Consider the following 19,574-nt stretch of genomic DNA (forward strand, 5'->3'; position numbering starts at 1 on the left):
AAGTATAATTGTTATGATGTCAATCGGAACCTGTAAATCTCAAAGCACAGGACCGTATGCACTTATTCTGAAATTTCTTCTTATGCTTTGACCATGATGTGTTTCGTAATTTATACTCGAATAGCAATTCGGCGAGTCCGGTATTGGTAAACTAGTACGCCTGACGTAGAATTGACGGCGGCGCGCTGGTCATCAAAGCAAAACTGTATTGGTCCACTAGGTCGTAAATAATTTTGTATGGTACACGGGTTCACTTAGCTTTGCCGCTTTACCAGTGCCGTGCAGAGCATTGCTTGGCGGGGTATGTTGTTGGTATAATACGTATTACTATTTATTAGTTGATATTATTATTTGTTCATATCGTTCCAATTGAGATCGTAACATATAACTATAAAAATAAAGACTTTTCTAATATCTACTTATCAGATTTTTTCCTATATTTGTTTCACTGATGTTGGTCAAGTAGGAGTTTCGATTTTTTTAAAATTGTCAAAATGTTTTCTGTATAAGTAAAAATGATATGTGAAAGATATTTTTTTATACATTCCCAGTCCCTGTGTGCCGAATTCGAAAGACTTAAGGCAGCTTCACAAAGCTATAACAAAAACCAGTAACTTTTCACGTACCTATCCAGTAATTGTACCTTTCATTGATCTATCGATCCTAAAACCTACCCCTACTTTACAGAACCTAGTAAGTTCCTTCCATTTTAAATATTGGGGAAATTTGCAAAAGATATCTAAAGAATTCGTCTACAAACGTCAAAAAGGGAGTTTTAAGTAACGAAATTACGTGATGGAGAAATAAATAAGAAAACCGAATGGCCCCTTTGCCCGAATGTGATCGCGTTGGTTTCCGAGGAGTTTCTGAAGGAACTAAAGTCCGTTACGGAGCGACAAAATATCCCTTAGAAGTTAATATTGAGCAGGAACAGTAACCCCAGGACTAGAGAAATGGAGGCGATGGTGGTGGATGTGGCGTTACAGCCGTCTTCTTGACAAGCGCAAACCTCTTGCCTACCCCCGAAGCCGGACCGCTGGTAGCAGCGGTTGGCGTACTGCTTGTCTTCGTATCCGCAGGCCCTTATCACCCTGCTGTCCGGCTGAACTGGAAAAGCAACAAAATAACTTGAGAAAAAACAGAAACTATATCTTGGTGTCAACTTACGCCCGTTGACTTCAAAATCGATGACCTGCTTGATCTTCCTGCAGAGGGTGAATTCTTTGCCGTCTTGCCTCTTCGGACAGGGTTTCTTCAAGTCTTCCGTCAAGATGTTGTTTTGGTCGCCCAGGCATCGTCTGTCGATCACGCTGTTACAGTCGTAGCATGAAATCGCATAACCTAAAAAAAAGGCAGGTATACAGAGTGTTAATTATAAGTTTTGCCAAACTTTAATGGGGCATTCTACCGATGAAAATAATCAAGTTTTGCCCTATAAAAATTGTTGATAGGACGCTTCCCTTCGGAGATACAGGGTGTTAAAAGTTTCAAATATTTTCATTATTTTTGCTGTAAATATCGGCATAAAAGATTGAGTGATAAAATTTGGTGAACGGAATTTTTTTAGTAGGGACTATTTTTTCATGGATAAGTTATTCCAAAATACACTCCAGTGACGTAGTTATTGGGAGAGTAGAGGAGCTTTATTGAAAATAATCGTACGCCAGTGGGTTTTTAAATAATTTTAAATGTTTTTAAAATGTACAATCAATTTGTGGCAATAAAGTATTCGTAAAATTTACTGGTCTTTAGATAATTGGGAAACCAAAGAAGATGGGTACTTAAGTACCTACGTTGCTATTTATAATTTTCTATCGATTGCTAAATGTGCAACAATAAATTCAATACCTAATATTTTTGAGAGATTTCAAAACACTATACAACGCCACTGTTTTGTGTGTTGCAAAAAGTTTGTTATTTTTCATACAACTAAAAACATATTTTAATAAAAAAAAATATGGTACTCAATTCATTTCAACTGTAAAATACCAGTACCGTAGGTGGCAAGTTGTTGCTAGGAAACAGTCATATTGAAACTGTGACACATTTTTGTCGCGTTTCTCTGCTAGTTTATGGTCCGTTATACAAATATTGAATTAGCACATATATATTTTGCATACGGTAAAGCGAATAGCAATGCTAGACAAGCAGAACGACTTTATAGACAGAATTTTCCAAATCGACGTTGTCCAACAAGGAATACTTTTTCAAGCGTTCACGTCGAGCTCGTGAAATTGCATATTTGTCGCTACCAAACCGTCGAGCAAGAGAAAGACCTGTTCGTACAGTTTATTTGGAAGACAGAATTTTGGAATCATGGATATCAACATATTTGGGTGTATCACATATAACAATCTGGAACGTAGTTATACTCCGACACCGTCTTTCAGTGCGCGCCAGTAACCATGACCACCGTTGTAAACTAAATTTTAGCAGCGCCCCAAAGTCCCCCACTCCAGCAGCCACTGCTTACAGTACTGAATTATTAGAGAATTAAGTAGGTATAGGTCATTAGCAACACTGCCTTCTTCTAACTTGCTCATAGGATGGAAATGTACAACAGAAAAAATATATTTCGTCATATCTACAATATTATGACAACACTAAAATTAATCGTAATTTATTGATATAAATAGAACAAACGTACAAACAAGCAACATTAATAATATAATGCTCGAGTATTATCAGATTTATCAGTTTTCGATTCATACATGTCTTTAATAGTTTTTGCATTCAATTTTCTATGAACAGGTGTACGAGAATATGAATGTTTTGAATATTTTTACGTATACAGTATATTCCACGCTTGTGTTTCGAAGAGGAGAAACTTTTTAATTTGTGCAGTTATGACATTATTTTTAAAAAATTGGTTTGTCCTCAAATTATTAAAAAAGTCACTATTTTTATGATTTTATATACAGTGTTAAAATTTTAAGAAAAACTTTAAAGTAGGTATACACTTTTACTGCATTTTCTGTTCCGTTTTTGAGTTGCATCCGTTGAATTAAGTTAGCTCTTGATCAAGGTTATTTGAAGGTCGATTCTTGTTTTTTAATGGTAATACAACTTCCTTCTCCGGATTCAAGGTTATTTGAAAATCAACTCTTCTTTTTTGGTGGTAATACAATTTCTGACCCAGCATTTTGAAAGAGCGAGAAATGTTACGTCCGAATATGTGGTTGACTTATTTTTTAAGGTCACCTTCAAGGTTATTCGAATGTCAACTCATTTTTTTGATGGTAATACAACGTGGTTGAGTTATTTTTTCATTTTCAAGGTCATGTTGAAGGTCAACTCCTCCTCTCGAACTTCTCAGGTTGGCATCTCGTCAGGATATCGGAAAAATGACATTTACAAGAGTTGTTTGGTCATTGAGGACCACCACTTGGTGACCTTCAAGTTGACCTATGAATATGACTGTATAAATGTGAACTATTTTTTTATCTAACCGATATTTGCCTTTTTTTTTCTATAATTAAAATAAAAATCACATTAATATAGTCATAGTCAACGCCTTTGATAGTGTTATTTCACAATGTTAATTTTTTAAAAGTTTAACAATATATGCTATGTATTTTTGTATTAATTGTATGATTTTTAATTTTTATTTTGAATAATTTAGCAGTTTTGTCTGTGCATACCTAGATTTCTGGTATCGAAAAACGTTGTTTGACATAAGATTTCAAAAAAAAATGTATGAATTTGTTTGATAATAGCCTAACATCTTTACAATAGAGTTAAAATATATACACTACAATGAGTGCCAATGGAAATTTAGCATAATAAGCCTAATCAAGAAGTTGCCTCACTTCCGTAGGCTTGGCTAGATTGCACCTACGCAAAAAATGTACTTAGGATGAGATTAATCCAGTTTTATTCAGTTGCAAACTTGCCACATTAATGAAGAAGCTTCTCATTTTTTGTTTTATTAAATATAGCAGTGGATTTTAAGTTCTGGAAACTTCTGTGGTAAAAATAACTTTTCCAGTGAAAAGCAATCTTGTTAAGTCATGTATAAAAAAACATTTCCAGCGAAGTCTAATTTGTCAGTTATGTATAAAGGGTGTTATTTAAGTACGTGGGCAAACTTCAAAAGTGATCTTTGGATGATTCTAAGATGAAAAGTTTATATAAATATAGGTCATTTTCAAGATACAGGCTGTCAAAATTTTTTTCAACAATTTTTCGTAAAAATCTTAGTCACCACTTGAAGTTTGACCACGTACTTAAATAACACCCTTATAGAAAAGTCACATCTCTTGTAAGAAATAAGAAAAAAAACAATTTAATTATCGATTCATCTTTTGCAAATAAATATATTCTTTATGACTAAAGCGTGTAATAGGTTGAAATCATTTATGATGAATTGAAAATTGTCAATCCCTAAAAACCACCCATACGACAGTAATCATCAAAAAATAATGTTGAAAAATATTATTCAGCAACTTGGAATAATTTATTCATATAGTGATATTAAATTAAGATTTCTTTGCTGTTTTAATTTTTTATTATTTATTTATAAGTTTCACCCTTTATAAAAACCACCCCTTGCAAACAAAAATTGATCAATTATAGTTAAAATTTTTTCTTTGTTCAAAATATAATACAATATTTTCATTATTTAAAATGTAATGTATTTATTTTATCTAACCTTAAAAAACCCTACTGATTAAGATTTGCAATCAAAAATAGGGAAAATAAGAATTTTATTTTTATAACAAAAGTTTTTTTTATTGCAAATAACATACAAATAATCAAAAATGTAAATACGTATGTGCCTAAATTATAGCTATAATGTGTATTCTTCAATGCTTTAATATAAGTGTTCTGATCTGATCTGCAAAAATACGTTATTGGTTTTTTACCCATAACTCGCTTAGTTTTTATGCTATTAAGCCGTATCATTAAGCGTATCATTAATAGTTTTTGAGTTAGTTTAAAGAAAAGACAATTTTTTCCAAAAATACAAAAATACTCTTTTCACTTCAAGGTCAACTTTTTTCAAAACTAAGCACTTTAAACCGGCCAAACTTCTAGACTAGAGCATATTACAAGTACATAAATAAAGTAAATTGTAAAGTGATAACGACTATTTTCAATTGGGGTGGTAATTAGGGGGTGATTTTCACGTTTTTTGTCGCCGAAAACAATACGGACCAACTTTATTTTCGTCATAACTCACTTAGGTTTGATGCTAGGGACTTTTATAAAAATTAAAGGTTTTTTCAATCACTTTAAAAAAGATTCTATGAGTATTCCCTGAAAAATGCATTGGTTTTTGGTTATTTCAAGTTCAAACTTTCTATTTTGGCGTTTCACGAATAAGAACCAACCTTTAAGAAGCTATTACTCCGCTTGTATTAGGTCTACAGAGATCACAAATACACGATTATTTTTGTTTTTTTTATAAGCTACATTTTTTATAAGATTTTTTTTTTTGATAAAATACTTACTTTTTGAGTTATTTGTGAAAAACCGTCTGAAAAGGTGTTTTTTTTTGGTTAAAAATTTACACTTTCACTCGCGAATAAGTCGAAAAGTATTGACTTTCAGAAAAAACTTTATAGAGCAAAAGTTGCTTAGAATTAGTCAATATACTGTTATTTTCAATGATCCACCCCCAGGATAAAAGCAACCCCCGGTACAAGGTCAACTTTGAAGTAGAGGGTAAATAGTACTTAAATCCAAATTTTTATGAAAATCGGTGTTGTTTAGCATCCGATTCTCCTTAAGAATGGGCAAATGCGTCGATTTTAAGACTTTAAAAAAATGAAGGTACCTACAAGCGCCTAGCATCAGGAGGTACAACATATTGATTAGCAAAACACTGCGCAAGCGCAATTTAAAATTTTCGAATAAGCATTTACAAGAAAAAGCACCTAAGAGAATTTTAAATACGTCTCAAATTCAAGTAAATTCCGCAGTTCTACTGCCAGCTGACTCCAGTCGCTAATTAATTATTAACACTTGCTTAAAAATAAAACAAAATCTCGAATCTGTTACGGAGCGTTATAGATAAATCTATATAATCAATTTACGGACCGATTGTTTATGCATCACAAGCTAAAATTAGGAGCGGCAGTTCGCCTGGGCTTGATTCAAATTCGAATTTTCCGTGCGCCTGAGGGTTCTGGAAAAACTTACTGTCTTTGATCCATAGCGTCGCCAGCAGGAGCAATCCGAAAGAGTGCTGCCAGGAAATCATGGCTGTTTGCGCGTCGGGGGCACTTGAAAACAAGAAATTCGGTCACTGATGCTGGACTCGAGCGAGATAAAGGCCCGACTGAGCGCAGATCGTCCGCATGGGGCTTGCGCGTCGCTGTTCCAAGAGAGGAAGGCCTCGTTAGGCGACGGCTGTGTTTGGATTTGAATGATAGGGGTGTAGGCAGGTCTGTTTTGTGGAAATCGAAAATACTCCAGTCGAATTGGATCGTAAAACCTGAAAACTTGAAAAAATTATTATTAGTACGCATTTTATTGCACTTTATGACGGGGAAGCGTATTTAGAATGATACTATAGTCTGTTTAGAAATGAAAGAGAGTAATAAAAGCTTATTATGTATGCAAATCGTAAATAAATGTAGTACTGGTGCTTATATTCAATATTTTTATATTATGTATTATCGGTATAGATGAGGTGTACTTTTAAAAAAACTTTGTGCGATCGGACTGTACTAAATTGTAGCAGGTAGCTAAAATTTAATCCCCGACAATCCGTCTTTGTCTATGCCGCTTCAATTTCTCGGTCCATTTCTCTTATAAGTAAACAATATAAAAACAGCATTTCAAAACATGAGGCTACTTTAAGCATCATAACCGGGTTAAGAGGGTTTTTAGTAATTCAAATAAAATTATTCAATATTATTATCAAAATATTTATTTAAATTTAATGAATAGACTTTTATTCCACACAAAAATATATGTATTTTGAAAATTCAAATTATGGTGAGTAAATGTAGTGTTGTATAAATGTACAATAAAGAAAATAAAAAAGTAGGTATATTAAAATTCATCCTCTGAATATTCTGATGAATTATCTTCGTCTCCTAGATTGATAACGATAGGTTCCACAGTAACGTCAATTAAATTATCGAGTTCCCACATTTTCTCCTCTTCTTTTTGTACATGATGTATACATCTTTGCCAGTTATCTGCAGTTACTCGTTCCAAGGAATTTTTTAACAAAATTTTCACGTCACTTAATTTAAACGTCGTATTATTTCGCGCTACATCTCCTTTTACCTGCGCCCAGACTAATTCGATTGGGTTAAGTTCACAGTGATAAGGTGGTAACCGTAGTACCGTTATTTGGCGATTTGTTGCCATTTCATCGATAACATATTTTTTCTGATCTTTATTAAGATTGACAAGTGTCAAAAGTTCCTTTTTCACCATATTTGTTTCAAAAGAAATGTTTTTTCCGGATAACCATTGAATTATATCGGCTTTCCTCCAAGCAGTCGTAGGCGTCCGCTCGGTCTGCCGTGAATGGTAACTGGCATTATCCATGACAATTACAGACCCCGGAGGAATAAGATCCAACATCTGTGTAAAATACTCTTCGAAAACATCTGCGTTCATGTCTTCGTGATAGTCACCTGTATTTTTAGATTCAAATAAAAGTAAACCGCCATCTACAAAACCACTGGCACTACCTATATGTGTCACTATTAATCTTCGCCCTTTACCTGAAGGTGCCTTGAACCCTGTTGAAAGTCCATCCAAAAATGCTTGTCGAAAACTTTTTACATTTTTATCTTGCCATACTTTTGTTACAGTATATCCCTCGTTGACCCAAGTTTCGTCTAGATAATAAATATTCCTCCCTTCGTCACGGAATTTTCTAATTGATCTTAAGTAGGATCTTCGCCAACAAATAATTTCATCTTTATCGATAAGAACTGACTTCCTGTTCTGCTTTTCCCAGCAAAAATTCAACTCTCGTAAGACGGCCCATAATTTGCTTCTACTGATTTTTGGCAAATCGTTGTCCTCTGAAAGTTCACTTAAAATTTTGTTTAGCGTTGGTATTTCTTTTTTAAAATAAAATGAGTGTACTTTTCTGCGAATGACATTTTTGAAGAAATCATCTATAACGACTTTTGACCTCCCTGTAGATGATTTTGGGGGATTTACAGTATCTTGTTCATTTTTTGTTTCCTTTAAAAGTCTGTAGATAGTCGATTTTCCAATCCCTGTCATTTTGGAACACTTTTCCACGATGTCGTCAACACTGTTGGTAGGATTTTGGTGTTTCAATGCATTAAATACATTTAATATAATAATCTTCTCATTCTGAGACAGCGCACATCTTTTCACGCGTTTAGCAGGTACGTAATCTGATAAGCTCGACATTTTACCCAAACAATATTATATCCACTGGCACAATAGTCACTAAACACAAGTCGAATTTTACTCTACTGCACTAGCACGTCTTCGTATATTCAGCTCTAAGACTGGATTGATCTGTCACAATACACTGGCTTCTCCCCTATGATGTATCCAGTAAAATATACTAATGTACACCCATTACCTGTTACCATTAGTGTTACCCGATAATTACCTGAAACGAAATATTACCACGCCCATGGCCGGTTCTTATCTCGGAGTTTTATTACTCTCTTTCATTTCCAAACAGACTATAGCAAAAAAGTAACTAGAAAGAAGCGACGCTAAGTTGGCAAATTGCAGATGAGTAGCAAATTTACGTGTTTTTTTTTACTTTTTTTACTGCCCACCTATCGGAATATTAGTTATTTTATGTTGTAGGCAATTAAATTTAAGTAGCATTTTATCCATTTAAGAATGTTTAAACGCGAGAACGTATTTCGAGCAGTGGATAAAAGACAATTAAAACACGAATGCAATACGTTTTACCCATAATCACATCACAATCATATACAGGGTGGTCCCGAGGTAGTGGGTCAAAATTCATGGGTAGATTCAACGAGCAAAAATATTGCGATTTGGCCAAACTTACCTTACTCCAAAAGTTGATAGTTAATGAGATACAGGGTGTTAAATGTAAAATATTATTTCAGTTTTTTCCATTTATTCCTTCACAAAAGGAAATATCCTCACAAAATTTTGAGCTTTGGAGTTCTTTGGGTAGAGGAATTGAAATATGTTCACATTTTGGTTATACTTATAGAGGGCGCTAGCTGCACTAGATTGAATGTGTTAAAAACGACATATCTTTTTTGCACTTTAAGGTATCTCATCTTTGGCACTAAATTTTTATTTTCCAACTTTTTATATAGAAAAAAGGTATACTTTATGAAAGTAGCTATCTCGCACCGTTCTCGAGATATTTGCCTTTGAAACTTCCAATGCTGTTGCATTAAATTACAATTAAGTACCTACAGGTATTATTAATTTAGCGGTAAAGTTTCTTAAGAAGGATTTGGACGAAAATTAAATAATTTACGTTTTTCACTTGTCTTATTGCTGACATTATTTGTATGCTAATTTCTTTTAAGTATTATTCGTACCTAATTAAAATTACATTTTAGCTTACAATTTAAATTGTATACTCGTATACATAAATGTGAGATAGAATGCCGAGGTTTTCGTTTTTGGAGTTACATGAAATTAGCTGTTTATGGAGAAACTATAAACACTTGAGAAGAACTTTAGTAGCAGGTTTTAAATGCTACAAAGTCATTTTGCGTTAAAGATTTATACTTTAAAATTAGCCAATCTTTTAATAAACGTGTTGATAAATGTATTGAAGTTAGAGGTGGACATTATTGTTAAAAAAGCATATTTTTACTAATGTTTACTATTTTACTGTTCATTACAATTTTTTTCATTATAAATAAACCTTGTTTTTTAACATTTCTAAATTATTTTAATTATTTCATCTATGTATTAGCATTGGAAGTTTCAAAGCCAAATATCTCGGAAACGGTGCGAGACAGCTACTTTCATAAAGTAGCTGTGGAAAAAGTTGGAAAAAATAAAAATTTGATACTTAAGATAAGATACCTTAAAGCATGAAAAAGTTATGTCGTTTTTAACACATTCAATCTAAGGCAGCTGGCGCCCTCTATGAACTATAACCAAACTGTGAACAAATTTCAATTCCTCTACCCAAGGAACCCCAAATCCCAAAATTTTGTGTAGATATTTGCATTTATTAAGAAATAAATGGAAATAAACTAATATAATATNTTTGGAGTTACATGAAATCAGTTGTTTATGGAGAAACTATAAACACTTGAGAAGAACTTTAGTAGCAGGTTTTAAATGCTGCAAAGTCATTTCGCGTTAAGGATTTATACTTTTTAAAATAAGACAATCTTTTAATAAACGTGTTGATAAATGTATTGAAGTTAGAGGCGGACATTATTGCCAAAAAAGCATATTTTTACTAATGTTTACTATTTTACTGTTCATTACAATTCTTTTTCATTTTAAATAAACCTTGTTTTTAACATTTCTAAATTATTTTAATTATTTCAACTATATATTAGCATTGGAAGTTTCAAAGCCAAATATCTCGGAGACGGTGCGAGACAGCTACTTTCATAAAGTATACCTTTTTTGTGTAGAAAAAGTTGGAAAATAAAAATTTGATACCAAAGATAAGATACCTTAAAGCATGAAAAGTTATGTCGTTTTCAACACATCCAATCTACGGCAGCTGGCGCCCTCTATGAACTATAACCAAACTGTGAACACATTTTAATTCCTCTACCCAAGGAATCCCAAATCCCAAAATTTTGTGTAGATATTTGCATTTATTAAGAAATAAATGGAAATAAACTAAAATAATATTTTAGATTTAACACCCTGTATCTCTTTAACTATCAACTTTTGGACTAAGATAAGTTCGGCTAAATCGCAACAATTTTGCTTCGGGAATCTACCCATGAATTTTGGCCCATTATCTCGGGACCACCCTGTATGTGGAATTAGAATTATTGGAATGTAATAATAGTTATTTATGTATCTAGGAAATTATAAGGGCCTTAATGGCAAAGTTTGCGTCCCGAGGGCGTCCGGCCCGAGGGACAGCAATTGCCTGAGGTTATTAAGGCTCATTAATTCCCGTGGTACATAGATAATTTTATTTCTGACCGATTTCAATAAAATATTGTTTATTTTTAAAACGGAAAAAATGTACCAATTTATTACCTTCCCAGTATATTTGAATCAGGTACCATTGATTATAAGAGTTTTGTTGTTGCTAGGTTGTTGCTATGTTACGTGTTTATAAACAGAATTGTTACTTGCTTATAAACAGTACTTTGTTATCAAGCTGTGTTTGCGTTAAAAACGTGTTTTCTACCCCAAATATAATGGAGCAGATTTTGAAAAAAGCTGAAAAAGCAAGAGAATCATTAATTCCATCGAAAAGTGAAGCCGTATACCAAAAAGAATACAAGATATATCTGGAGTGGCTGACACGGAATAATGTTATGCCAAAAGATGCCACTGAAACTGTATTACTGGCATATTTTCAAGAATTGGTAAGGAATATTCTATGTTTTTCGGTAGATTTGGTAGTAATTTTGTTTATTCGTTGCAGTCAGAAACGTATAGTCCGAATTCTTTATGGACTAAATGGTCAATGCTAAAATCGAAGGTGAATATACATGAGAAACGAGATATCGCCAAGTTCAATGAACTAGAGGCTTTTTTGAAACGGAAGAGTAAGAGTTATAAGCCGAAAAAGTCTGCTGTTTTATCTCCTAATGATGTTATCAGATTTCTAAAGAACGCTCCTAATGAAATTCATTTATTGCATAAGGTAATTTTTTTCTTATTTTCCTTTTTGTGTGTATTTATTTCCTTTTTTTGTTTTAGGTTGTTTTGATTATGGGTTATTTTGGAGGATGCAGAAGTCAGGAACTTTTGAATATGAAGATATCGGATATAGAGGACCGGGATTCCGTTATGGTAGTGAACGTACCGGAAAGTAAAACTGGTGTATCGAAGAAATTTACAATTGTGGATGAAAAAGAGTTCTCTGCTTTGCCTTTATTAAGACTTTATATGTCTTTGCGTCCTAAAGGTATTGAACGATTTTTTTTGCGCTTCCGACAAAATAAATGTACATCTCAGCCAATTGGAAAAAACATGTTTGGGAAAATTCCCAGCAAAATCGCAATGTATTTAGGATTGCCAAACCCATCTTCCTATACGGGACATTGCCTTCGTCGCACTTCTGCTACTGCTCTAGCTAATGCAGGAGCAACTATGACTAACTTAAAAAGACACGGAGGTTGGAAAAGTTCCACGGTGGCGGAGGGGTATCTGGAGGATAGCATCGAATTGAGAAATAAAACGGCGCGTATGTTGTCTACTTTGCCATTAGAAGAGGCAGGTACCTCGACTGTAGTGAACAGAAGCTCCAGTCATACAAAAGAAGAAATTGTTTCCAGTGGCGGTAGTAATTTTCAGGGAACATTTCAAAATTGTACATTTATTATTTGTAATGACGCAAATAAATAAAATATGGTTCAGTTTTCATTTCATAAATATATACACATATATGTATATTAGCATTTTTCATTTTATTTTTACTTGTGAAAGGTAGAGGGAATTATAGAATCTATAATGTCCCAAGGGAGTTATGACTCTCTTTATTGATAGCGTAACTATGACGATATAAGCTTATAATATCCCGGTCAGAAATAAAAACATATTCGTACGACTTGATATCTCTTACTAGTACTCAATGAAACGTACTAGGTTTTGTTATACCTAGTGCTATGGTACGTTGTTTATTATCAATTATTTAATAAACAGTTCTATCTGAATTTCGTAAAAATGCAAGAAAATAATTGTGTTCCTGTGGCTGTTTTTGAAGAAGCTCAAGAAGCAATTCTCCATTTATTACCAGCGAAATCCAGGGAACATTACGAAAAAGTGTTCGCCGAATTTAACGAATGAAGGGAAAAACGGAGAGTAATGACAATAAATGAAGAAGTCATGTTATCGTATATTTTAAATTTGAAGAAAAAATATGCAATTTCATCTATGTGGTCGAAGTTTTCGATGTTGAAGGCTACTATAAAAGCCTACAAAAAATAAATATTGGAAAATACAACAAGCTTACTGCTTATTTGAAGAGTGAATCGAGAAGATACAAAACAAAAAAAGCTGCAGTATTGGAAAGAGCACATAATAAAGAATTTTTGACTGGAGCTTCCGATAAAGAATATTTAATGATTAAGGTAATATCTCTTTACCTTTTACATGTGGTTAGGTACATAGTGAACTTTGAATTATTTTAGGTTGCACTGATAATGGGGGTTTCTGGTGCCTGTCGATGCTGCGAATTGACAAATTTGAAAATTAGTGACGTACAGGACGTTGGCAGTTACCTATTTGTTTCAATACCTGACACCAAGACGGGCATTTCAAGAAAATTTACAATTATAGAAGAAGGATTTTGCGTGAACGCTGTTGAAATATGCAGATAATATATTTCTCTGCGTCCAATTCGCTTAACACAAGACAGATTCTTTTTAAGCTACATCAATCAGCCTGTTGAAATCAACACATTGGCGAAGATACTCTCAATAGTTGCTTCATTCCTGAATATCGCAAATCCAGAAGCATACACTGTCCATTGTATGAGGCGCACTTCAACAACTTTATTGGCCAATAAAAGTGCTGATCTTACAACCATCAAACGGCATGGTGGTTGGAAGAGCTCCTCTGTAGCAGAAAGTTATGCTGAGGAGTCTATATCTAATAAACATGATATTGCAAGGAAAATCCAAGGAAAATATAGCTGTTCCTTACAAGAAGAAACATCCGTAACTTGTCCAAATTCTTCACAAACTTCGGCAGATGTTATGCGTTCCGAAAATGACGGCAAGAATGCTGCAAGGGTTGTTATTAACGGAAAGAAAGTTAAATGCGATAAAACAAAAAACGAAATGTCTATTACTGTAAATGTAAATGTTAATGTTAATAAGTAAATAAATTAAATTTGATTTATTATAGGTTTATTATTTTTTCATTATTCTACTTGTGAAATAAAGTTACTTTAATCCAGTAGTAGGTAAAGTATCACTTTAGACGGTTCATATGAGTGGATAAAAGCTTATAAGGTGATTGTGGATAAAGGTATTTAAAGCCATATTAATTTTCAAAAATTGCGCATTACTGCAAAAAGCAATAGAAAAAGAAAAATTTCAAAAAGTTGAAATTAAGTAGCCTTTTTGGAACTAACAAAGTATAGGACGTGTAAATCACCGTTATAAATAAATTGTCCCAGGGTCAGGCAAAGCCGCTCGTTAATTCTCTCTTTTTGCATTCAATAGAGCTCATTTTTACAGTAATTTAAAAAAAGAAAAATCACCTACGCCGCTTTGTTCCCAAGATTTTTATAACATGCGTCAAAAGGATCAGTCTAAAGTTATTTTTGCGGAAATTGTTTTGACCGACCAAAAACTTCAACTTGACAAAAGCGAACAAATCGAATGTCTATCTGTTTTCGTCTTTTGAACTCAATAACAATGATTTTTTAATTTTAATTGTTTTTGATAGTTTAAATTTGTTTGTTTTTGTCTATTTCCATAGTATCGTTTTCTTCGTCCAAAATTTTTCAGTTGAAATATAATAACTTTTTATTTATTAAATTCTCTATTCATTTGACAAGAAAAAATTGATTGGAGTTAATTATTTTAATTATTTATTTTGTTAGATCATTACTAATGCATTTTTGATTCAAACTTGAAATAACTACGTCGTTTCAAAAGTAATTTGTTCTAATTTAGAGAAACTTGTAATAGAGGATTCTCTTAAAAGAAGTACAAAAGTGTGATTAATAAATACAGAATCCGAGTAAGAAATCTCATTTTGTGAACTGCGCTATTTAGGCATAACCCCTTAAAAGCAAAACACTCTGTATAAAAAATCTGTGGCAATCATGCATATACGCTTGTGCGGAAAAAAAAACGAAATCTACGAGCCAAAAACATGTTCCCTTGTCATTAAAAAATGTTTTTCTTTTAATTTTAGCACCACGAAGTATCTGCGGATACGTTTGTTTGAATTTTTTTGTTAATATGTCACATAGAGGCAAACATTTTAGTTATACACCGTATAATTCACGTATGTGTGCAGCGAAAACGGAGAATCTACACGAGAAAAGCGTAATGGTTAGTCACGTTAACCCAATTAAGATTACGAAAGAGCCCCCTGAATTGAATAATCTACGCTTTCCGTCCGGTGTCTACCTACAATGGACGCTTCATCAAATAACACATCACGAGTAAGTAATTGTAAAATGTGCCGTTTATCGAGTTTAGCGTTTGGCAGTGGAAAATACGGAGGAATTCTGTCGACGATACGAATTTTCACATTTTTGTTTAATTTGCTTTATTTATAGAATAAATTTGTCCATCAATTATCGGGCAACATAAAAAATGACAAATTTAACGTTTCAACCAAATAAATACGAAATGACATATCGAATTATAATAAACGACACTTACAGTGTACGATAATTCAATATACAAAGAAATCTAATAGTCCAATTAACTAAGCCTTTAAATCGAAATTTTGCCAACTTGGCTGAATTTTTGATATGAGTTAGTTTAAGGTATATTATAACAATAAGTGTGTGTAATTTTTTGTTCAACCCCCGGCCAAGGGTGGAAAAAGATAAAACAAAGGGCTTTTTCAAGATAACTCAAAAAGGGTAAGAGCTAGAAAAAAAAGTTTTTCATGAAAGTTGTAAAGCAGACAATTCTACATAAAAATGGCCTCTTAACTTTTTCTTGTACTATTACAATTAACAGAGTTAGGGAGGCTAGAAGTTAAGGGAAGATTTCAGAAATTTAAAAAAAATCATAACAAACAGAAAAATGATTGAATTTTGTAATTTTTTTTTTCAATCTGCTCTAAAATATGTAACTTTTCTTTTCAGAGAAATAGATATATTTTTTAATTTTTAATAAGAAAGTTATAACAAAAAATCAAATTTTTAATCGTTAATTTTAATGATTTAACAAAATTAAATTTCTGAAATCTTCCCTTAACTTCTAGCCTCCCTAACTCTGTTAATTTTAATAGTACAAGAAAAAGCTAAGAGACCATTTTTATGTAGAATTGTCTGCTTTACAACTTTCATGAAAAACTTTTTTTTCTAGCTCTTACCCTTTTTGAGTTATCTTGAAAAAGCCCTTTGTTTTATCTTTTTCCACCCTTGGCCGGGGGTTGAACAAAAAATTACTCTCACTTATTGTTATAATATACCTTAAACTAACTCATATCAAAAATTCAGCCAAGTTGACAAAATTTCGATTTAAAGGCTTAGTTAATTGGACTATAAATAAAAAAATTTAGATAAATTTGGAACGAATACACTGAAGATGAATTTTTTGTGTACAAAACGTCTGAATCCGGTTCGGGCTGAGGTAGTACAGTATTAGGGGTCATGAAGGCTTGCAAAAAATGTAATAAAATTTCCAGGGTCGTATTTAAAAAAATGAAGTTGATGATTGTCCTGGAGGGACGAAACGTTACATATAAAAATTGATAGTGCCATTCGATAGAGGACAGAAAGTGGTCATAAGAAAGTGTTCTTCTTTTTTCAATATCACCTCAAATAAGGCTGAAATTAAACAAAAACGGATTTCCAAAATTTGGTTTTTTTTTTCAAATATTTCGAAAACTAATCATGTTAGCCTTCGTACTTCTTACTGTTTCCGAGATCCCTGTAGTGAGAAGCGAATTTGTAATAGCCTGTATATTCAAACGATTTTTCGATTTTGTTTGCATAATCGGGAAATTTTGAGGAATTTATTAAAACAAAAAAAATTAATTCATATAAACTCCCAAAACGAGTAGGTACTTAATTAAGGGGAAATATATTTCGAAAATATTTCTAATTCGTCGCAACTTTTGCCCTGTTTAGTTGGTAGTCCAGTAATATTTTGCGCTAATTAAAAATATTTTTTAATTTTTCAACGTTTCTTAATTCAGAAATTATTTGACTAGTGATTTTCATTTGTTTAGAACAGTAGTTTACGTCATTACGTCTTGAAAAAAGGTGTTTCAAGTTTCAAGAGATAAAACAATATTGTGAGATAGTTTCATTATTAGGTAGGTACCTACCTATGTAGTTATTTGATAATATAATACGTATCTATTAATTCAATTACGTTAAATTTATTTTACTTTTTAAATGAACCATAGCTTCATTTATTTATTTAATAATAGTAAAATAATTTCGAAATTGAAATTTTAATTAATATTTCGTTTAACAATAATTTTTTGTGACATTTTTGTAAATTAAAAAAAATTGAGTATAAAAGATTCATATTTTCTGGGGTTCAGGGCTATTCTACGAATTCGTAAATATGCCCATTGTTATTTTTTCGTCGAGCTACCCCAGGTAAAAAAAATAAGTTTCTACGATGAATAGAAGCCGAGATATTGCAAAATTTACAGCGCGCATCAATTTGAACTTTGGAATTAACTTTTCTCGCGCGCGCGACTCGCTTGGACGAACTTCCCCCATCACCACGCGCGCCGGACAGTTTACTTAGCAAGTACCTTCTCTTTAAAGGGCTCGTGAATCGTTAATTTTCCACATTTTTCAATGCAATTCACGGGAAATCGTAGTTTACGTCGTAAACTTTATTTTGCGAAAAATTCAAGTCTTAATATTTATAAACAATTGCGCTACGATTTAAAAAAAAATCTTATCTTGGCTCCTGTTGGTCGTAGAGGGTACTTTTTTTATTTTAAAACTGTATTTTTTTGCCAGCTATCCATTGCATCTATTTTCGGTGAGATAGCATAAATAGCAACAATGTTATTCAAATTGTTTATAAGCGAAAAACGCACGGTTTTTTAATGCACAATTTGAGAATGTTAATGTCAAAAAAACGGTGATATTTTTTAATAGGTCGCTTAATTGCGTCTTTAAGATTACAATGACGCTTTCAGAATCATGTTTGATTGAAAATTAACGTCTGTACAGAGGCTTAAAGTTCATAACTTTTGGAGCCTCCGCTATAAACAAATAGAATTGTGCGAAAACTATTGCACCTACAGCGCCCACTTTTGGCACACTTTTATAGTATGACAAAACCCTCAAATTGTCATAGGTTTTATAAAATTTTAACAACAAATCCGATAGTTATTGATGCTTTTCCCTGCAAAGTGAAAAAACTGTTTTCCTCACTTATTTGTTTAAATAGAAAAGTTAGCTAACAAAATTTGTTGACTCACGAGATGAGAGATGTCTTGTATTATGTTCCTTTAGACAATTTTACAATAATATCGCGGATAGGAATTTTTTCGAGTAACAATTTTATTTGCTTGGCCTACTTATCGAGTACAGAAAGAACGCATACATTATTTTTAAAATTATGCAAGCTCACCTAGATCAAAGCCGATACTAACAAAGAAAATAATTGAAACTAATTTCAACCGATCTTTCATGTTGATATTTGTACTTTGAGATAACATTTCCTTCGATTCTACTCAAAACTGAATCGATTTTTTTGCGAGTTACGAACATAAGATTGATTTTAGATAAAGGTTGAAGTGCGCAAATTCTATTAAATATTATGCCAACACAATCATTGCACAGTTGGTACTGGGTAAATTGAATTGGAATTGGTGGAAAGTTTTAAATAATAATTTAGTTATTTATCTGTTGCAAATAAAAATTATATGTACGTCAAGTGTATCTGATGTTAAGATTGGGAGTGAGACAGATATACGATGTAATGTACGTTAGAAATAATAAAAGAAAGTTTATATTCCGTTGCACCAAAAGTACATACATATATTTTAGTTATGCAATTTTAGTGTATGTATAAGGGCATTACTTTGTTAGAATATTTCATATCAATGCGTTAGGAAGTTTATTGGAAGCAGACCGCAAAAATTTTCACAAACATTACATATGGCAGCTTGTTGCAACTTATTATCTGGTTTAGGAAATAAAATTACTGTTTCTAACGTTGCAATGGAATGGAATTATTTAGATTGCTATAACTTTTCTCAAAAAAATCTAAATTTCGAGTTATAATGTAGAGGGAGCCACTTTAATCTACAGCGTATAGGATTTTTTTGTTTTCTTCATAATCTTACATTGTTTTACAATAAACAAATGCATAAATTTAAATTTCACAAAAAAGTGTTAAATATCCCCAGAACTGGCCCCTGAGGTATGTAACATTCTTTTTCGAACATCTTGTATATGTGTTGTAATATTAAAAACGCTTTCTCTTCAATTATGAAATAATATATAGGGTGTTATAGGATGTATACCCACTTCTAGTTGATAGGAACAACAATCTTATTTAACTTTTATTTTACTACTTACAATTAAATCCAGAAAGTTAGAATGGGATTGTGCAGCATTGAACGAAAATCAGTTTTCTTGAAGTATATTTTCTTATTTTTAAAGTAGCCTTAAATTCCAGGAGCAAATTCAATTTTTTTTCAACTTGCTTGATTATCTCTGTGTTCTATATAAAAAAAGAAATACTAACACAGAGGACGTTTTTCATTTATTTATACTTCCTCAGACTAAATACATAATATGTTTCATTAATTTACTATTGAAAAGCGATAGAAATGACAATAAA

At 32.4% G+C, this 19,574-nt stretch overlaps 2 protein-coding genes across 2 annotated transcripts; one reads left to right on the forward strand and one right to left on the reverse strand.

Moving 5' to 3' along the window:
* Positions 1–326: 326 nt before the first annotated feature.
* On the reverse strand, positions 327–6,350 carry LOC108903993. The gene is made up of 3 exons (XM_018706361.2): positions 6,145–6,350; positions 1,168–1,341; positions 327–1,107 (listed from the first exon to the last, which is right to left on the reverse strand). The coding sequence occupies exons 1-3, from the start codon at positions 6,203–6,205 to the stop codon at positions 908–910; spliced, it is 435 nt and encodes a 144-aa protein (XP_018561877.1). The 5' UTR covers positions 6,206–6,350; the 3' UTR covers positions 327–907.
* Positions 6,351–11,006: 4,656 nt separating this feature from the next.
* Positions 11,007–12,629, forward strand: LOC111691826. Its single transcript, XM_023455210.1, has 3 exons — positions 11,007–11,474; positions 11,534–11,755; positions 11,812–12,629. The coding sequence occupies exons 1-3, from the start codon at positions 11,205–11,207 to the stop codon at positions 12,457–12,459; spliced, it is 1,140 nt and encodes a 379-aa protein (XP_023310978.1). The 5' UTR covers positions 11,007–11,204; the 3' UTR covers positions 12,460–12,629.
* Positions 12,630–19,574: the final 6,945 nt, after the last annotated feature.

The sequence above is a fragment of the Anoplophora glabripennis genome, unplaced genomic scaffold (genome assembly GCF_000390285.2).
Source record: "Anoplophora glabripennis isolate ALB-LARVAE unplaced genomic scaffold, Agla_2.0 scaffold237, whole genome shotgun sequence".
Lineage (NCBI taxonomy): Eukaryota > Metazoa > Arthropoda > Insecta > Coleoptera > Cerambycidae > Anoplophora > Anoplophora glabripennis.